Source organism: Bombyx mandarina, chromosome 23 (genome assembly GCF_030267445.1).
Source record: "Bombyx mandarina strain Sakado chromosome 23, ASM3026744v2".
In the NCBI taxonomy this organism is placed as follows: domain Eukaryota; kingdom Metazoa; phylum Arthropoda; class Insecta; order Lepidoptera; family Bombycidae; genus Bombyx; species Bombyx mandarina.
The window spans coordinates 12,190,306-12,212,068 of NC_143229.1; the positions used below are offsets into that span (position 1 = coordinate 12,190,306).

A 21,763-nucleotide genomic window follows, 5' to 3' on the forward strand; every position below is an offset into this window, starting at 1 on the left:
TCCGATGCCAATACGAGGGCGGCACTGAACATTTTGGGAATTAACGAAGTGACACAACATTACTATTAAAAAATGTATTTATTGCTTTTCGAAGTATTCTCCGCGAAATTTGACACATTTTTCCATACGATGGAACCAATCATTAAAGCAACCATTCCATTCGGAGGTTGGGGTCTCCAAAATGGCCGTTTTGTAGGCGTCCACAGCTTCTTCAGGTGATGAAAATCTCTGTCCACGCAATTTATTCTTTATTTTAGGGAAAGTATAGAAATCATTAGGGCTTAGGTCGGGGCTGTACGGCGGATGGTCTAATAATTCTATGTTTTCTTGCTCTAAAAACTCTTTTGTTCTGTGCACGGTGTGAGAACTCGTATTGTCGTTATGGAGGATGATGCGGCAGTTGCAGTTCTCTTTACGGAGTTCAGAAACGACCTGTGGCAAACAAACGCTAGCATACCATTCTGCATTAACCGTTCTTTGTCCCTCAAGAGGAATAGTCGTAACATGGCCGGTTTTGGAGACAAACGTGGCCACCGTTTTTTTTGCAACACTCCGTGAACGAACAATTTTTGTTGGCTTTAACTTTTTTTTTTTTTTTTTTTATTGCTTAGATGTGTGGACGAGCTCACAGCCCACCTGGTGATAAGTGGTTACTGGAGCCCATAGACATCTACAACGTAAATGCGCCACCCACCTTGAGATATAAGTTCTAAGGTCTCAGTATAGTTACAACGGCTTCCCCCACCCTTCAAACCGAAACGCATTACTGCTTCACGGCAGAAATAGACAGGGCGGTGGTACCTACCCGCGCGGACTCACAACAGGTCCTACCACCAGTAATTACGCAAATTATAATTTTGCGGGTTTCACTTTTATTACACGATGTTATTCCTTCACCGTGGAAGTCAATCGTGAACATTTGTTGAGTACATATTTCATTAGAAAAATTGGTACCCGCCTGCGGGATTCGAACACTGGTGCATCGCGCTCAACGCGAATGCACCGGACGTCTTATCCGTTAGACCACGACGACTTCAAAACTTCAAACTCATTTTCGAACACCCAAACTCGTGACTGGTTTTTTGTTTCGGGTTCGTACGCGTATATCCAAGGTTCGTCACCTGATACAATGTTGTATACAGCATTTGAGGATCCTGCGTGGAATCTTTCGAGAGTTCTGACGCACCAAGTAACGCGAGCCGCTTTTTGCTCTTCACAGACCGAATGCGGTATCCATCGGGAAAACAACTTTTTTACACCCAATTGTTCATGCAAGATTATTTGTATTTGACTCATGCCAATGTCTAAAGTTGCCTGAATTTCGCGGTATGTCACATGTCGATCTTCCTCAATCAGCTTACGCACAGCATCAACGTTTTCTTGGGTGACTGCAGTTTTTAGACGACCTTGACGGGGATCATCACTGAGATTGACACGTCCACGTTGAAACTCAGCAAACCAGCGATAAATTGTGGTTTTGGATGGGGCTTCATCACCAAATGCAGAAATAATCCGGTCAACACACTTTTTTTGTGTTAAACCACTTCGAAAGTCATAATAAATCATCGCTCTTGAATTTTCTCGAGTCAATTCCATTTTCTCAACGACTAAACAAGTTTGACAAAACCTCGTGACAAGACCGAGAATCTTTTTTTAAATAAATAAATGGTATTCGATTTTTAAAACCAAGGAGTTTTCAGTTAAAACGATTTTAATATGACAGGAACAGTGGAAATATTCCATTCCCGATACTTTTGGTGCAGCCTAGTACATAAACATCAGGAATCAGGTATGAGAAAATTCGTAATACAAAGAAAGTCATCATAATGGCCTACAGGATTTGGATGAAGTGGCAGTGAGTAGGGGAAACAGATGTTAGAAACGACGACTGCGGGTCCTTCGATAGATCAAATAAGATATAAATATTTTTTTAGGAAAACATTTGTTCCTTTGGTACTATTAGGAACGGACACTTTGATCTTTTTGATCTTTTAGGTTTTTTTGGGTCGTACCCCTACTTAACCGTAACCTAGTAAATTGTAACCTACTTAAACTCACGAATATTTTGTTACAGTAGTAAGTGACAGAATCATATTATCCAAATACACACGGATCCGATCCCGCGTCCGGTAAAGGGGTGATACGAACAAACGTGCATACCATAATAGTAATTCATATACAAAATTACAAAAGAAGGAATTCAATAACGAATAAGAAAGAACAAAAAAAAAACTAAGTCTTGATCACAACTTTTTTAACAAATTAAAGCTGTTCTTGGAATTTCTGACGCGACCCAGTTATCAACTGACGCGTACTACATTCGCATACGTAATATTCAAGCGAACCCGCAACCGCACACGCGAGGGAAACAAGACGTGACTTAATTCACTTCCTTGTGCCGTTCTATAAGATTGAAAGTATTTTGATAGATACGTGTGTATTAAATTCGAGATTAATATTAGAGGAAGAGGTAGACCTAAGAAAAAATTGTTGACTTGCATGAAAGACGATATGTGTAAGAGGGCAGTGAGCGAAGAAATGGTATATGATAGAGGAGTATGGAAGGAGAAAACATATTGCGCTGACCCCAGGAGACTGGGAGATGGGCAGGAGAATGATAAAGATGACGTGGGTATTAAATTCAGGTAGTCAAATTTAACGAAAATGAGGTTTTCAGGGAAATACCGATCTCTTTGAATCAAATGTACAGCAAAATTTTATTTATTGGCCTAGAATTACTCAACTCAGAATTTTATGTGTTTAGAAAAGTTTTCAAAATAATTGAATACCAGATCCCATCGTGATCCGACGAGAAACTCAGCGGGCTCATATTTGGGTTAGGTTTCACCTCGAACTCTTTGCTGAGTTCGACGAGTACGGTTACCGGGGTCCCTACTCATAGTATTAGAGCTGAAGCCGTCTAATGAAAGGGTTATTGGATCTGATAGGTCCGTAAGGACGTGGTGTATTAAATATCAAACTTAGAAAATTGAATATAACTACTGAATTATTACTGTTAGAAGGGCTTAGTATACGTACCAATATCACATATAGTAAGGTTAAAAAATACCGGTTGGCGACCGCAGTATGATCCAGTAAATTCCTTATTTGCTTTTCGACACCTAAGCGGAGAAATGAAGAGGTGAAATTCTAGGCCAACATCAGACAGGCAAAAATCCAGTTGCATTATAGCTATCATTGTCTATAAATTGGATGTTATCATGGACAGATATAGACAATATCGTTGATATCTATCTCCGTTCTGGTTTATTATAACAACAATCCCGTCACTACATAAATTTTGTAAATTTAATTTTAATTGCTATTTAATTAAAAGAAGAAAAAAGAAAAGATCTCACGGAAGATCTCCAACACGATGGACCGACCTCATAAAATCTGTAATTCACTCCAACATAAATGAATGCTCTCACTCTGCGAAATATCGTGCCACAAGGCCTTGCATCGCGAGAGCATCGGTATCGCAGGATTCGACTTATGCATGACCACGACCACTCTGTCAAGAGTGTACGACTTGGAAGAAGTTTAATTAAAATTTAATTACACGTTTTGAGCTAACCTGCACCAGCATCACATCCATTCAGTATGTATTAATATGTATGTTTGTCAATCTCTGATTCCCATAGTACAGGAAATCCTAGTTTGGCTCTTATTGTTATGTTATTAAGCTACGTTTTTAAAACATTAAAATAAACTAACTCAAATTTACTAAAATAAAAAACAAATAGAATCGACATAAAGCAAAAGAAATTAAATTACATACATTTTTTTACTTTTTACGTTCCATGAAACGTTCACAATATTATATAGAAAAAAGATATTTAATAACACTTCATCAAGACAAGACGTATCGACCTTAGTTCTTACTTTTGAAGTAATTTCGTTACATTGTCTAGTTTAATATTATATGATAAAATAATAAATAGAAGACTAACAGACAACGAAAGAATTATATGAAGAATCGCTATGAAAAAACAGATTTCATTTTAATAATGTATGAATACTTACAAATTCTAGAACACGTGTGATGATGTAGGTATTAGCTGGAGTAAATAAGTTTGTTGTTGTTGTGTTGTTTGCGATTTCTCGGCGGATCTGCTGCAGCATAAATTACGATTTACGCATCATATGACATGGGGCACATCAATCTTTGAAAACAAAAATAAACAAAGAATCTATTCTTTTTTAATACAATATATTAATAAAAATTGAACCCACTTTAACAACATCAAATGAGGTTATCGTCAATGTAGTCGAAGACAATTAAAATTAAATATTATGCATTATCAAGAATAACTCAAAAACCACGAGTCAAATATTGATAAAACTCTAATAGGATTATATTAGAAGCAACAGTTTCCAAAATATATTATATACCTAGTCAGGTCATAAGTATTGCCACACAGTAAAAACTTTTCTTTTAGAATGCTGGCCACAAAAGAGTTTATTGAATTCGAATTTCGAATTGTTCATGAAAATAAAAATGTATACTTTTAGAATTTTTACTCATTTTTAAATATGGAGTGGACTCTTAAAGAAGACCGTGTTGCAGTTATTGCGTTGCATCGTTGCGGTTACGCGCCAATTCAAATTTTTAACATACTGAAAAAATTTAATATAACCAAAATATTCGTTTATCGTAACATCAAACGATACAATGAAGACTCTAGTGTAGATGACAGGTCAAGAAGTGGTCGCCCTCGGTCTGTTAGGACTCCAGCAGTGATAAAAGCTGTGAAGGCGCGCATTCAAAGAAATCCCAAACGTAAGCAGAAACTGTTGGCCCTTCAGATGGGGTTAAGAAGAACCACGGTGAAAAGGGTGTTAAATGAAGACTTAGGGCTTCGAGCATATTGAAGAAAAACAGGACATCGTTTGAATGCTCGTCTAATGGACCTGAGATTGAAGAGATGCCGCGCTTTGTTGAAGCGGTACGCGGGAAAAAAATATCGGGAAATTCTTTTTTCGGATGAAAAAATTTTTACCGTAGAAGAGAGCTACAACAAACAAAATGATAAGGTGTACGCACACAGCAGTGAAGAAGCGAGCAACCGTATTCCGCGTGTCCAACGAGGTCATTTTCCATCCTCGCTCATGGTATGGTTGGGAGTTTCTTATTGGGGCTTAACAGAGGTACATTTTTGTGAGAAAGGTGTAAAAACGAATGCAGTTGTGTATCAAAATACAGTCCTGACGAACCTTGTGGAACCTGTTTCTCATACCATGTTCAATAACAGGCACTGGGTATTCCAATAAGATTCGGCGCCAGCTCATAGAGCGAAGAGCACATAAGACTGGCTGGCGGCGCGTGAAATCGACTTCATCCGGCACGAAGACTGGCCCTCCTCCAGTCCAGATTTGAATCCGTTAGATTACAAGATATGGCAACACTTGGAGGAAAAGGCGTGCTCAAAGCCTCATCCCAATTTGGAGTCAATGAAGACATCTTTGATTAAGGCAGCCGCCGATATTGACATGGACCTCGTTCGTGCTGCGATAGACGACTGGCCGCGCAGATTGAAGGCCTGTACTCAAAATCACGGATTTCATTTTGAATAAACTTTAGTGTCCTAAGAATCTATGTTTTGTTAAGTTCATTTTGGTATATAAATGGTTACATAATGAATAAACTTGTTTCAATTATTTTACATTAAACATGTGACAGAATTTATGACCTGACTAGGTACATATATATATATCCCAATCGATTCGCCAAGAAAAACTGTTTAGAAGTAACTTACATAAAAATATGCAGTCGTATAGAAAAACTTTTTTTTATGTCGGTTAAAATAGGAACTAGCGAAATTGGTTCTTTGAGTGCTGTATGTATGATGACAGCTTCTATTCACTAGTGACATCGAGAGCCCGCATAGATAGGTACAGCAAATTGGCTATTTCTGCAGGTATTGTTCGATGTTAAGTTTATGGACTCTGGTAAGTATTTAGCACCGTGTCGGACGTGAGCCGGGTAGCCCAGCTGTCCGTACGTATCCATAACCTAAGTCTTACCATACTAAAAAAATGGTGCAAGCTTGGTGCACGTGAAAGAAGTGAAACTTCTTTTGCGGTGTGTAATATTATGGTTTTCTTCATTTTTTATCCTTAAATCAGATTTCTCTTGTAATAGGGAATGCTGTGTATAAGAGAAACGATCTAGCTAGGTTTGTTCTTTCCCTGTCTCCTTGGTCGATGTGGTTAGCGAGACACTTTGTTTATTTTCTCACTCTCGCTCATCCTAAATTGTATTTTTTCTCTCTAGCCGTAACGAATCTGTCGCGAATTAAAATTTTACTCTCAACGCACCTAAAGAAGTTTCACTTCAAGATTCTTTGAAAATTCTAATGAAAAGTTTCACAAAATCGAAATTCGCAAAAAAAACGTGACTGATGTCAAAAAAATAAAATAAGTTATGAACATATTTTATGGGGATGTGATTGACGGATAGCGCACCCCTTGTTTCGACTCAGCGTATTTTCCGAGGCATTAACCATACGAGTTATGGTCAAACAAATGATCTGACGCCGCCAGATGTGCGGGTTGTAAAAATATTTTTACCAACCAAAGTAATTTAAACAGCAAACAACAATTTTTGGCTTAGATTAGTAGACGTTTAGCAAGTACCCATCACAGAACACAAAACATTTTACAGATCACAACAAAGTTGTGATACTAAGTTTCCCACCATAAAAAGATTGTTGTGATACGATATGATATGATAAAGGAGTTATAGAGAACGTTGATATATGATACAGGAGTGTGGAAGGAGAAAACATGTTGCACCAACCCTTAGGTGATTGGGAGGAGGGCAGTAGAATGATGATATGATGGTAAGACGTCTTGTAAGTTGTTGTCTTGTCTTGTCTTGTCTTGTAAGTCTTGAGTTGATCATAGTACACCCAAGAACTGTGTTGTGTGTCGTCATCAATTGTGAACTCGAAATATCAAGGACATAATAATTTGTCGTCCGAATCCCTGAATCGAACTCACGATGAGCGGCCAAGATATTGATAATATTGTGGGTCGCTCCGACATATGCAGAGCCCATATGTGTTATGTGTTAAGTGATATTTTCTTTCGTTGTTTCAGATAAAAAATGCAAGCGAGGAAACGTCAAAGGAAGCGAAGACCAAGACAAATGGCGGTGCGTTGGACGCTAAATATAATGTGATTTCGCATTAAGCAAAATGGCGTTTGTTAGCCCAACGATGGGCATCACGAACAGGGATCTCTTAGTGTTAGTTCTGTTGTTTTGCCGGACAATAGTTTGTGACAGTCAGTGTCCGAAGTTTGCTGGGAAACCTTTGGAGACGAGGGTTCAAGACGCTTCGATCGTCTTCAGAGCTGTCGTTGTCCAGACGCATTTTCAGGTACATTTTTAATTTTGATTCAATTTTAAATTAGCCTGTAGTCTAAAGTTAATTGCATTTTTTTAAACTAAAAATTGTGATAGCAGAAACAACGTGAAACGATTACATATTGTTTTAAATTAAGCAAATCTATTTCGAAAGGGAATGTTTGTTGAAGCGAAATTATTGTAAGAGAATACATGGAAACAGCAATGATTTAAATTCGAACGTAATCAGAATTGTGTATCGAATACCATTTATTTTAATATGTTTTTTTTTGTTTCATTCCGGACTTAAAAAAAACGGATAACACTTAATCTTACCGATAATATAATAATATACTAAAAAACAAAAAGAGAAAGTCAATAGGAATACAAGCTGAATAGACAAGGTGTTTAACTATACTGTCTTTGCTTAAACAGAGCTCATATGTCAATAACATAAAAATAATATAAAGGCCTAAATATTTTACAAAAGAATTCAGACTTTCATTCATTTTATTAATGTCTCAAGGTGGGAAACTTTATCAGGTAGTGACGCCAGGTGATAAACTAGAAACAATTTCAACTAAAAAGTAATCACATTCAGTATACACCTATACACAAAAGTAAATAATAATGCACATTATTCAAATCTGAATTCATTCCACGAAAATTACTCATGAGATTTATTTAATTTTAATGGAATGTAAATGAAAAATCGCAAGCTCATTTCGCCGTGAATTAATTGCTGTCGAGCTGAAACTATTGGAATTAACTTAATCTGTATGAGGAATTTTCGGAATGTTTAAAAATAAATGTTAATACATGGTTATATTATACATTATGGGATTCTAAATTTTCCGATCGAATTTGTTTGACAACGATTTTTTTATCTAGATCAAGGAATCCCAAAATGGCCTTAAAATCCCAATAAGATAGCAGTCGACACTTTACAGTCCACATTTACACATACACACGCGCGCGCACTCTCACACACACGCGCACACGCGCATGCACACACGCACACATACAACTAGGATAATTGGACCACTTGAAATACAAACGAGCAGAAATTAATTAATCTAAATATATAAAAATGAAACCCGTTTTCCGTTGTCACGACATAACATGAAAACGGCTTGACCGATTTGGCTTTTTTTTTTTTTGTAGTTTTCTAATACTCTGTACAAGGTTCTTACGGAAACAAATATTAAGAAAATCTCTCAGAAATATTGAAAAATATACATTTAATTTTGCATATTTATTTGTGAACTATTCCACGCGGACGAAGTCGTGGGCAAAAGCTAGTTGTTAATATAGTTATAGCTCCCAATGTTCTATACATTTTAATCCTTACGAGAATATTCACTTTCCTAACACGATTTGTACCTTAGCGTTTGCGTTTATCATGACGAAACAACAAAATGTAATTGTTTGTTGTTGCAAAATGTTTGTGTCACCTAATATTATGCGAAGACACGACTTACAGCTGCACTGAATGATAAACTATAAACTTTCCGGAGACTTGATTTATGTATTTGGAATATATAAATTCCCAGAGCACCATACCATGTATCCATTTGAAGTCGTCGTGGCCTAAAAGATAAGACGTCCGGTGCATTCGTGTTGAAGTGATGCACCGGTGTTCGAATCCCGCAGGCGGGTACCAATTTTTCTGATGAAATACGTACTCAACAAATGTTCACGATTGACTTCCACGGTGAAGGAATAACATCGTGTAATAAAAGTGAAACCCGCAAAATTATAATTTGCGTAATTACTGGTGGTAGGACCTGTTGTGAGTCCGCGCGGGTAGGTACCACCGCCCTGCCTATTTCTGCCGTGAAGCAGTAATGCATTTCGGTTTGAAGGGTGGGGCAGCCGTTGTGACTATACTGAGACCTTACAACTTATATCTCAAGGTGGATGGCGCATTTACGTTGTAGACGTCTATGGGCTCCAGTAACCACTTAACACCAGGTGGGCTGTGAGCTCATCCACCCATATAAGCAATAAAAAAATAAAAAAAACCAACTAAGTTGTTAGTACATTGTTAAGTTTTTATTGCTAAACACATGCTTACTTAAATTATACTAAAATTATTTTATCAAAAGCGTCTATAAAAGTCGTCGTGGCCTAAAGGATAAGACGTCCTGTTTCGCATTCGCATTCGTATCTTGCGATGCACCGGTGTTCGAATCCCGCAGGCGGGTACCAATTTTTCTAATGAAATACGTACTTAACAATTGTTCACGATTGACTTTCACGTTAAAGGAATATCGTAACATCGTGTAGTAAAAATCATACCCGCAAAATTATAATTTGCGTAATTACTGGTGTTAGGACGTCTTGTGAGTCCGCACGGGTAGGTACCACCACCCAGCCTATTTCTGCCGTGAAGCAGTAATGCGTTTCGGTTTGAGGGGTGGAGCAGCTGTTGTAACTATACTGAGACCTAAGAACTCATATCTCTAGATGTCTATGGGTTCCGGTAACCACTTAACATCAGGTGGGCCATCCACCAACCTAAGCAATTAAGGATTCTATAGCCAAATGTGAATAAAAACGAAACAGTTGATTGAGTAGGAATGACCGACAAATAGCTACCCAAACTAGAAAACCAACGGTCGTTACGTGGACAACTGTCCCACGCCTTGAGGATGAGTAGGTGATATTTGTAGTCGCTAACACCTTCCACAACATAACTATCCAAAACAAAAAAAAGAACATGCAACTTTTGGCTTAATACAGTTGCCATGATTTTTGATGACCAAAATAAATAAAATCTAACGTGAGTGAGCATATAGATCATACATATCTTTCAAAAAGATACAGATATGTAGTATTTTGAGTCATAAGATCCACTACTGATACTAGTTAGCAAGACTGCGATTTATAAAAAGACATCACTTCCGACTGGTACAGCTTCTCTGTGGTAAAATAATTCAATAACCTGTTCCTTATTCCAATTCCTTATTCTTACTATCTATCACACGCATCTATTTTTCCAGCTTAATGCCCTATCGTAGAGCCGCTTGGTTGAATTTCCACAATCCTACATATCTCTACCGCCTTTCGGTTTGAACGGTTATAGAAAAAATACTAATATCGTACTAAATAGTCTTAGTTTTTTAGTTGGGCGGCATCTTCATTTTTACTTTAACGTTAACTGCTTATTACTGTTTCGCCGGTAAGAGTAGCGCCGTCTATCGCCGAATATTGAAGGATCTAGTAGCATCTAGAACGCTCGAGAAGTACAACGCCATCTATTGTCAGATGTTGGACACACAATACTCGACTTGTGTGAAATATTCTCGACGATTCTAGGGAATTTGTCTCGACTATAAAAGCGTTACAGAGATGGCACGCAGTCAGTTAGTAATCGGAACTACTCGAAGCGAAACAGCGAACGGATCACCTGAAGCGAAGCGGAAGAAGCAAATTGAGAATTTTAAAGTGTTTTAAGTGCTCTGAGTATCGAATACAGTGTTAACTTGTAATTCGGTAGAATTTTATTTATCCCGAAACCCAGCGCGTAACAATACGGTGGGTTGTTTGCACACATTGTATATCATATGAGTAAGAGGATTAGAATTACGATATACACGTCGCTTTGACATAGTTCACGAGCCCGCATTTAGTACAATCCATTAGGAATGCACGTCGAATTATTAACGACCTCATCGCTTATAGGATTTCCATTGCAAGCGAATCTCAAACACACATCATTTGCTCGACTATTTTAGTGACAGGCAACATAGACCAGACACATATTGATTTTTTGTAAATGTAAATGCGGAAAAAGTATTTTTGCAGAGTGTTTTCCAACTTTAGTGGGACACTCCATAGTTTTGAATATCTAATAGCTGAAGTTGCAATACATCTTTAAATTCAAAGTACTCCTATCGTAATACCTATAATATAGTATATAACTATTTATAAGGTTATTATATTATACTTATAATGATATCAAATACTCCAGAATGAATGAAAAATATAGTAAATTTATCTAACAAAAATTTCACTCACCTGTAAAACACACAATCGTGACGGACTGTCTTATTGGCGTAGGAATGATTTTGATAATTTTCTTTTAAGATTATTACCGAATATATTGTCTCTTTTAAAAAAAGAACAAGCTTATATAATCTGGCTATTCATTTACGAAAATCCAATGTATGAATTTCAAAGAGAGCTTATCCATTTCATCAACTTTCCCTAACTTATTCAAACGGTTATTGGATTAATCTATTTCTGATAATGGAAGCATGATTTCAAATAATAACCGATTCTGAGAAGATTAGATGCGTGTATTAATTATAATGAGGGCTACAAGGAGTATAAAAGAAATGTGGACCATAAGAAGATTTAGCTATTAATACAGCTCATAGAAATCGGGCGGGATCAAAATTGATTATTGTGTCCAATTAATGCGCCTTTACAGGGCTTGGAGGATACAATGGACATCCAATTAACGTTCGATCCCTGAATCTTCAACATGGTTATTCGAAGAGTAATATTAGGGTTTTACTTGGTATGGGCCTTGAATGGCTCAAGCCATATTAGATTATTTTTATAAAAAAACAACGGCCTTAAGAAAATCGAATCTATGAACTGAACTTTAGTCAGAAAATGGCAGAAATAGGCAGGATCGTGGTATCAACCTGTACGTGCTTGTAATCCACCCTATGGCCAGCAAAAATCATGCTACAATTAGCTAATATCTGAATTAACTTGGCTCTAAAAAAAACTTTGTATTCATTTTAGTTTTTGTGGGCTCTATTGGTTGGTTGTTTCTGCTTAAAACCAGCATTTTGGTGAGTCGAACTAATTTATCTAATTTATTAACCGACTTCTAAGAAGGAGGAGGTTCTCAATTCGACTGTATGTTTTTTTTATGTTTGTTACCTTATAGCTTTTGACTGGGTGAATCGATTTTGATGATTCTTTTTATTTATTAGAAAGCTGACGATTCCCATGTGGTCCCATTTCAATTTAGTCCAGTTTTGATAATGGTATCCATAAGAAAACCATATGTCTTAAATTTGCATTAACGAACGACGACGTGCGCGACAAATAGATGAATAACTCAATAACTCAATATCACGCCAACCGATTTCGATGATTATTGTTTTTAGTGTATATTAATTTGTTTTGGAATATCTTTTTTTTCTATTTGAAGTCGGTTTTTGTTAAAGCATGTCTATTTACAATTATATTAGTACCAATCATTTCAAGACGTGTAGTGTATGTCTAGAATCGCAAGAAGAATAGAATAGTGCCACAGCATCTCTTTCCGCATCGTAAAGGGCGGTGACGGAATTTACCAGAGAATGTTGAGCAATGTTCTCTGACTTTTAAACCAGGACACTGTGATCGATAATTCCCTGATGGTAGAGCATTTTGAGGGCTCGCACGGATAAATATCACACTACTGCTAAAGTCTACTGCAAAGCAATGCGTTATAGTTGGGACGAATGGTTGGAAAGAAGGGCGGGACTTTTGTACAACACAATTAAGATTTTACCTCGAATTTCACCTCTACTATGGGCCGTATGTATGATCACTCGTTCATACATCAGCGTAACAAAAAAATGTAAACATTTTTCTATAAAAGCACAACCATCAAAGTAAAAACAACTAAGGAAATATTCAAGTAAATAAACACATAAGTGAGCATTTATGGTGCTTTACCGAGAATCACGATTTGTTGAAGTTTACCTTTATATGCTCCGATGCGCGTTTATTTGAGTTACCCCAATTTTGTGGCAGTTTGATCGACAAGTACATGGTTATTGTGATTTATCGTTTGTATTAGATTTTTTCATATCTGTGTTTTTTAGGTTACCCAGTTGACGTACAAAATACGAACTGCTTGTTTAAAAATTTATTCACATTTTACATGAGTGTGATGTTTATTTATTTCAATATTTAAAATAATAACTATTTACTCAGATTGACTTTCTATATAGTTGTTTTATTTAAAAATGTTGCAGACTGATTGCATGCTAAAAAATATACAGAATGTCTATTAATTCCTATTAATTAATTCCTGTCCTGTCCTGTATTAATTCCTGTCTATTAATTTATTTGTATTCCATTATCGTAAATTAAATCAATATATTTGTTCCGTCATTTTTATGTACCTACATTTACTATATAATTTATCAGAAATTTGGTTTAATTTGTATTTCATTTAGCTAATATTATTTATTATTAAAACTGTCACCTAGTGAGTAGTATGTTGAACGATTCCCCATTTTTATTTTGTCGACTGTACACTTATTTTTTAACAAAATTCACTAATAAATCCGATAATCTCGTATTATTATCCAAACTTTTGAAATGAAACTTTTTTCTTAGTAAAATAAACCAATGCAAAATCCTCTTACGATGAGCTTGAAGCGGTCTCTCGGGTTTCATAGGAACTAAATCCTAATTATACCACGGTAACCCTACCCGAGTCGCCTCGGGACAAATTGCCTCATTATTGTTTTTCATTTGCCAGATACGGACTAGCTTTATAGCCAACACTTTAGATAGGGGTGGGAGTAGGATAATTTTGGAGTTTACCCGCAATATTCATTCTAATCAGAGATTGTTATATTCTGCTATTAAGATTGGGAGAGTCCATTTTAATCTTTGTTAGTCGAAGTAGCTGGTGAACTTCAACTCTACAGTAAATAACATAGTTCTATTATTGGTTGTTACAAGCATGCGATTGAGCTTACGCGTGGTTCTTTAAATTAATTCATTAATAATGAGCATTATTGAGGAATGGTAAGTTAGGTCGGGCCACAGTACCGATGCTCCATCATTTTGACCAGACTAATTGCAGTTTCCTTGAATGACGTCTGTCTCTCTTCCAAAAGAATTGCATTAATTATATTGATTGGCACATAAAACTATTCATATTAATTAGCAATTACATCGATGCCAAAAAATAGCTCTTAATGAACAAAAGACAAGTTTCATTAAACTAGTGTTCAAGTGCAATAGGATTATAATGAAAAATGATGATGATCATCAGCACGGATGGAAAAGGCAATCGATATAGTAATGCTCACTTAATCCACTGCAAAGTTCTCAAATAGGTAATTGAAAATTGTGGAAACAAACTGTTAAAGCATTTCCGCAGTGGACTTGGTTTTTAAATATCCAGATATTTTTAGTTGATGGTAGAGCACAAAACTATGATAAAATTAATATAGTTAGATAAAATCAAACTGTCATAAAAAGTAAAAAAGTAAATACATAATACGGATCTCAGTGAATAATCCAAACAGTATCCCATCCCTACGTTAATAGTAAAATCCGTAGTTTCAAACCGTCTATTCTTTGGCAAGGCAATGTTATCCCAAATTTGCGAACCCCGGTAAACAAACAAGTGGCACTTATTTCCATTACACAGCGTTGCATGAAGTTTTGTTTGAAATTACGGCTATTTTAATAAAGAAAAAAGCTTGTTGCCATATTTTAAAATAAACCACCTACCCATAATTGGAATATTTGAGATTTTTTTAAGCCTTGGCTGCACGTTTTTGGATAGATGAACATGTATTAAACCATTTCCTTCCGTGGCTGTCATAAATGTGCTCATAAGATGTACAGGAGAACGCCAAAAGTGTTCTCTGACCTCTATGCCGGTACACTACGATCACCAATCGGCATTTACTGGTGTGAGCCCATATTACGAGCCCGCACGGACGGTTGCTCCCAACTGACCTATTTTAATCGCAGAGCTTATACATATATATTTTAGTTTGAAAGGTTGGACAGTAGATGACGTCATGTTGTAATTTATGTGGCCTTTGGTAAGCACTGGTGGTAGGACCTCTTGTGAGTCCGCACGGGTAGGTACCACCACCCTGCCTATTTCTGCCGTGAAGCAGTAATGCCTTTCGGTTTGAAGGGTGGGGCAGCCGTTGTAACTATACTTGAGACCTTAGAACTTATATCTCAAGGTGGGTGGTGGGTGGCGCATTTACGTTGTAGATGTCTATGGACTCCAGTAACCACTTAACACCAGTTGGACTGTGAGCTTGTCCAACCATATAAGCAATAAAACAAACAAAAAAAGCACTTAGTATCAAGTAGGCAGTAAGCTCATCTACTCATATATATATATATATATATATATACAGCTACTGTAATATGATAATAATATGAGATACTATAATAATGCATATATGATAGGTATATATAGGAAATGGTAGTGCAAGGTAGAGGGGAAAGAGGTCGACCGAAGAAGACATGGATGGAATGTGTGAATGACGATATGAGAGAGAGCGATCAGTGAGTGTTGAGCTGACGGCTGACAGAAGAGAATGGAAGAGAAAAAATAGCTGTGCCGACCCCACCTAGTGGGATAAGGTGAAATAAAGAAAGAAGAGTAGGTACTTATAATATGAGGTACAAACGAAATATCAAAATTTTGTGTTTTCTAATTCATTGGATTTTATAGGATCCTACTTTTTTACTTGCTCCTAAAATAAGATGAATGTTATTAATGTGGAATATCAATCAGTTTTTATCAAATATAATTACGACTTCACAGCTTCGAAAACCTCAAAAACTATCTTTACAAAGATGCTATATTTACTGAGGTAAAGGCCTATGACTTATCCATCAAGTAGCTAGGCCATTAGTATGCTTACCCAATTCTCCCGTGTACCTGTTTACTACGTAGATTGGCAGTTAATGGCTCACTTAGGAGTAATGGATGCCTGCTAACCATAAATATCAAAGTAGACACGATAGCCAGTCGCTTTTCAAGGAGAGTCTTTGACATTTTCCAATAATTTATTGAAAACAAATAACATTTAACACGTAGGCTTAGTTTTAATTGCTTTGTTACTGTTGTTTATTAGGATAATATGTCGAACTCATGATTTATACATTTTTACACTTTTTATCTATACTAATATATAAATCTACAGTGGTTTTTATGGATGTTCCGTTATAACTACTGAACCATGTGTCCGATTGACTTGAAACTTGGTATCCTTGTAGAAAATACATGTACTTAATGGATAGGCTAATATTTATATGAGTGTTGGACTCCCTAATAATAATGACAATAAAAAATAATGCTAATTTTAAATGCGTGGCGAAGCGGGCGAGTACGGCATTTTTTTAATAAAGTTATTTAGTCATTACCGGAGCCCATAGATATCAAAAAAATAAATGCCACCACCCGCTTTGAGGTATCCGTTCTGGATTTCAGTTCTATAGTCCAACGGCTGTCCCATGCTTCAAACCGAACACCCATTACTGTGTCACGGCAGAAATAAACAGGGCGGTGGAAACTACTCATGCGGACTAACAGGCATTTGACTTTAAAAGCCTCTATTTTATTAATACTCATATTAGTAGTAATCAATTTTATAGTAATAATACATGCTCGTAACGAAAAAATACAAAATTGTAAAGGTTATAGGTTAAAATATTAATTGGCTGCTTAAACAAATTAGAATTGAGCCATTTGGGAATTTTAGGTTTTTCTGTGTAATCAAGTCATGTGAACACTAAATTGCTCAATAAAAATTAATTGTATTAATTGTGGTAATGATGTAAAAAGTTAGTAACAAACATCTTAAGTTAAAAAAAAACACGTGTGGCACTCGGGGATTGCCGCGGTAAAGCTATTTATTACATAGCATTTTTTATCAACTTATGCAATTATAAATAGACATTAATAATTTAATATTAAAACAATAATAAAATAAGACCACGCTATATTTATAAACATTAACAAAAGCAAAACATTAACTGGCCCGTCACATTCATAAGCTAGACCGCACGTGAGAGAGATGGGCAGACTTTTCATGATGCGCATGCAGTGCGACGTCACGCCGCGCGCTTATTCACAAACACTACACAAGCGCAACGTGTGAATGTGTTGAAGGCGAGCTACATGGTAGGCGGAGTGGGGAGAGTTAGGTTTTTCCCCGCTACGGAATTTCTTGATTCGGTCGCCGCGCTCAAAGCCCGCGATAAACGCTATATATAGCTTCAAAAGAAATTAGTAATTAACAAATCTTAGTAGGTATATAAACGTGAACTTTAATAATAACTCATTGCCAACGTGCACTGTAGTTGCATGGAACGCGTAGTCAGCGTTTGTCAGATTCCGAACTTTCTATTCCTAATTTATGACGATCTATCTTTGATTTCACACAATACCTTAATCAAAATATCATGGTCCGTTGTATACCTACATGAGATTCTACAAATCACTTTTTCAATAACGCGGATTCTTGCATTATATGCGGGATCTTTTGAAAGATAAATGGCGGGGCAAATCTGTAACATGCCAAGGTTTTACGTCAAATATTGTTGTATATTAGAATACAATAGGTAACTAGATTATTGATAAATTACATAGTATTGGCATAAAATTCTTTATCAGATAAAATAACACAGCTCTAAAATTGTAAATTGTACATAGTATTTTTATTTATGTATAATTATTGGTAGCTCCTTGTTAATTGTTGTTTCCGGCATAACATATCCGGCACCCACATCTTGTAGCTAAAAGCAGATCAGGCGATGTATTATGAAAGATCGTTTGTGTAAATCAATGTAGAAACTAATTTAAACTGCCGAATTATTTTAGTACAATAGATCTTTTCAAATAGCTCACAAGATCATAGATAATAGACAATATGCTGACTTCGAATTCGAATTAACGTACAAGATCTATTTATTAACTCAATCACTCAGACACCCACTTCGTAAATAACATTCAACGTAACTATTCTAGATCATTCTAGATTAGCGAAATTCAAACTGTAGGTTGGTGATTGTCCCTGAGCTTTACGTAGTAAAAATAAACACGGTTTTTATGTCTCTGTTTTTAAAAAAATACGAATTACACGAAATTTTCAAATTGTAATTAGTTTTCATTATTAGTAGAGTATATTTTAGTATTAGCCTCATTCATGTTATATTTATTAAGAGGCAAAGACGAACAATTGAGTACCATCCTGCCTAAGCCGTTTAGTTCGCCTATCCGCCCTAACTAAGCAAGGTCTCCGAACTAGAAGTGATACTTCCATTCAAAAAAACAAGTCGAGTACAATTTTATCTACCTCTTATCAACTGATTTTTTTTTTTGTTTTCGAACTATTGACGAGTTTTAAAGCTAACAATAAAAGAAAATCGAAAATAGGTTTTTTTTCTTCAAACTGTGACACAAGCAAAATAAAAAATGTTATTCGTAAAATTTATTAAATTATTGAAGGGCCAATGATAACCATGAAAATAAAAAAAAATCGCACCAAGAATGAGCTGTAGATGATTTTTACTGCGTAGGTGAGTATGAGAGTCCATATATAGTACTAGCCGTACTCGCCCGCTTCGCTGGGCATTTAAAATTAACATTATTATTTATTGTCATTATTATTAGGCAGTCCAACAATCATATAAATATTAGCCTATCCATTCAGTACATATATTTTCTACATGGATACCAAGTTTCAAGTCAATCGGATGCATGGTTCAGTAGTTATAACGGAACATCTCTAAAAACTACTGTAGGTTTATATATTAGTATAGATATAGTTATATAACACAATAAAATAATGACTAAAAGTTGCTCATGGACATTAGAAGTCCCAGAGGAAAATTCAAACTTAAGCCTCGCCATTTGTATTTTTATTGTGTCTGTTTGTTTGTTTGAGCTTTATTGACTGCCATAAAAAAATCTTCGAAGAAAACATTAAATCAATATATCAAGAAATATAACCTCTCAGTTATGCAAAGCTTTCTTCTGCTTTGGTGTTCTATAAAAATCAACTAATTTAGAAAAAGTAAAATATGCACACACTAAAATTGCGAAAATCATTTCATTTGAAACACAAACCTCGCGCGTTACTTCCAGGTAATCCAAAACGAATATAGCGAGGATATTATCGCGGGCAATTTCCAGTTCACGACTTTAATACGAAAGTCGTAAGGCTAATATCAGGCCATCATTATCGGAAAGGGTGATAACTACACGGCCTTATGTAGGCTCATATTATTTTACGGTAACTACGTATTATTCCAACGCGAATAATCGTCTGAATTGGTTTTCTAATAACACGTTCTGTTGTTTTTTCATGTGTTATGAAATGTCACATTACAAGCCAATGTTTTTAGATTGAGGTTAAAGTATTTAGAAATGTATTTCGAGTGATATAAGTTTTGTGACAGGTGTTCACGAATATTATGTAAGAAGTAAGAGTATGCTTACATAGTATTGAACTGCATAAAGAGGAAGAGTTATTGATAAACATTCTCAGACAATTAATAGGAATATAGCTATCTGAATATAGAGAGCTATTAACCGCGGCTCTGGCCACGTCTCTTGGGAATGCAATACGTTTTTTTGATCAAAAATAAACAATGGCACTGTATTGACCTAAAACTATCACTTAAAAGAAAATATTTCAATTTGTTTTTTCTTTACTATTTATATGAACGAGCTCACAGCCCTCTTGAGTATTAAGTGGTTGCTGAAGCCCATAGACATAAAAAAATTGAGTTCTAAGTAGGCAGGTAGGTAGGCAGCGGCTTGGCTCTGCCCCTGGCATTGCTAAAGTCCATGGGCGACGGTAACCATTCACCATCAGGTGGGCCGTATGTTCGTCTGCCTACAAGGGCGATAAAAAAAATTGTACAGTGCCACGGCTGCCCTAAACTTTCCCCGAAATAAATTATTGCTGTACGGTAGGAGGCAGTGTGATGGCATTCACCCGTGCGTGCTCACAAGACTACCTACCGCCAATAAAGATGTAATTTTCATCGTCTTCAAGACGTTAGATGAACTAGATATTTTGCACACGTATCAAGGACAGATAATAATGCAACAATTCAACTCTCTAATAACCTGACCAATATCAACAGGATATAAAAAAGATGAAACTAATTGTTAGTTCGGTTTGCTATTGCTAAAAGTGTTCTTTGATTTTTAATCTACGTATATTTTTATGTTTGTTTTAGCGGAAGACATTAGATTTGGCGCTGGTGTCCATATACAGGGGTGGTTTGGAATTAGCGTCCGTGAGCCAATATATGGGATCACCATACAATACCACGGATAGGTAAGTTATATTCTCAAAATTTTAACACTGGCACAAAATATTGCCAACCCATTTCTTTCCGTGAGTGTCTTAAAGAGGATTTTAAAGATCGACTGAAGACTGTGTATCATACCAGCATATTGTAACCAAATGTTATTTGATAGAGGTAGAATGTTTAATGAGCCCATTCGGGTACCACCAATCACAGCCTCAATTTTTTTTTTAAATTCTGGCTCGAAAAGTCTTCGTCCAAAAGAATTCAAACTTCGACCAAATATTTCAAGGTATGCAGTCGCATTCATTTTGTCGCAGTTTTCATTAGATCTTTATCATTTGTTGTATGTACGTAGTTTTCAATAAAAGTGATTTAAATATTTCATTACAAAAGGTTACGTGCAACGTACGAAAATAAAACTACTTAACTGGTACTAATATGCCATAAATGAGAGAGGGAATAAGTGTACGAAAATCGGAAAATGAATACAATGTATATAATATATTATATTAGGTGTAAGCATTCATAAATAAAATAGTAAAAAGACGACCTAGTAAAAAGCGCTGGGTCTCGTTGGATGCAGGTGGCAATGGACCGGTCGCACTGGAAATCTATTGGAGAGGCCTATGTGGAGCAGTGGACGGCGATAGGCTGAAATGATGATGATGATGATTCATAAATAAATACGTAACTACTAGTATACACATACATGAATACATACCACATGGTAATATTTAAATGGGGCTACATTAAAAAGAAAGCTTTCAAATAAAAAAAGAATCATCAAAATCGATTCACATAGAAAAAACGTTTTGTAGTAGCACACGTAAAAAAAGAGTCGAATTGAAAACACCCGCCTTTTTGAAGTCGGTAAAAAAGGTCAATAAATTGTTTATCCGTTCGTAGTTTTTTTAAACATACTTATCAGTGTCACCAGTTATAAATTTCATCACTTAACAACTATAATTATTATATATCCTTAACGCAATATTAGTGTTGCTCTCAATATCACAACTATTCACCACAGAATAGCTACATATTAGAGAAAACGATACGTTACCGAAGAACTTCTTCCGGACGAGGCCACTGCTCAACCACTTACCATCGAAGATCGATACACATTTCCTTTCAATGTCAATATAAAGGTGTATCAGACTAAAATGGCTCACAAAACAAACTAAGTGAAAGCCGCTGTGGTAATGAAAGTGCTGGAGTTTGCTTTGAGTGTTCAGAGCACGCACAAGTTCTTTGACGCAGGTCAAGTGATGAGCGATTTCGGATTAGTAAAGTTTGGGGCCTTTAAAACTATTTTCGGTCAATAGCGGCACGAATCGACTTGTTGTTTCTGGGTACTTC

The 21,763-nt window shown here is 36.0% G+C and overlaps 1 protein-coding gene across 1 annotated transcript in view; it reads left to right on the forward strand.

The window, feature by feature from the left end:
- LOC114248298 (uncharacterized) overlaps positions 1-21,763 on the forward strand; it is a 74,339-nt gene that overhangs the window by 26,892 nt on the left and 25,684 nt on the right. The window contains exons 2-3 of the mRNA XM_028181503.2: positions 7,105-7,385; positions 20,333-20,433. Coding sequence (XP_028037304.2) covers positions 7,203-7,385; positions 20,333-20,433 — 284 coding nt within the window. The 5' untranslated portion in view covers positions 7,105-7,202. The remainder of the gene's footprint in view (positions 1-7,104; positions 7,386-20,332; positions 20,434-21,763) is intronic.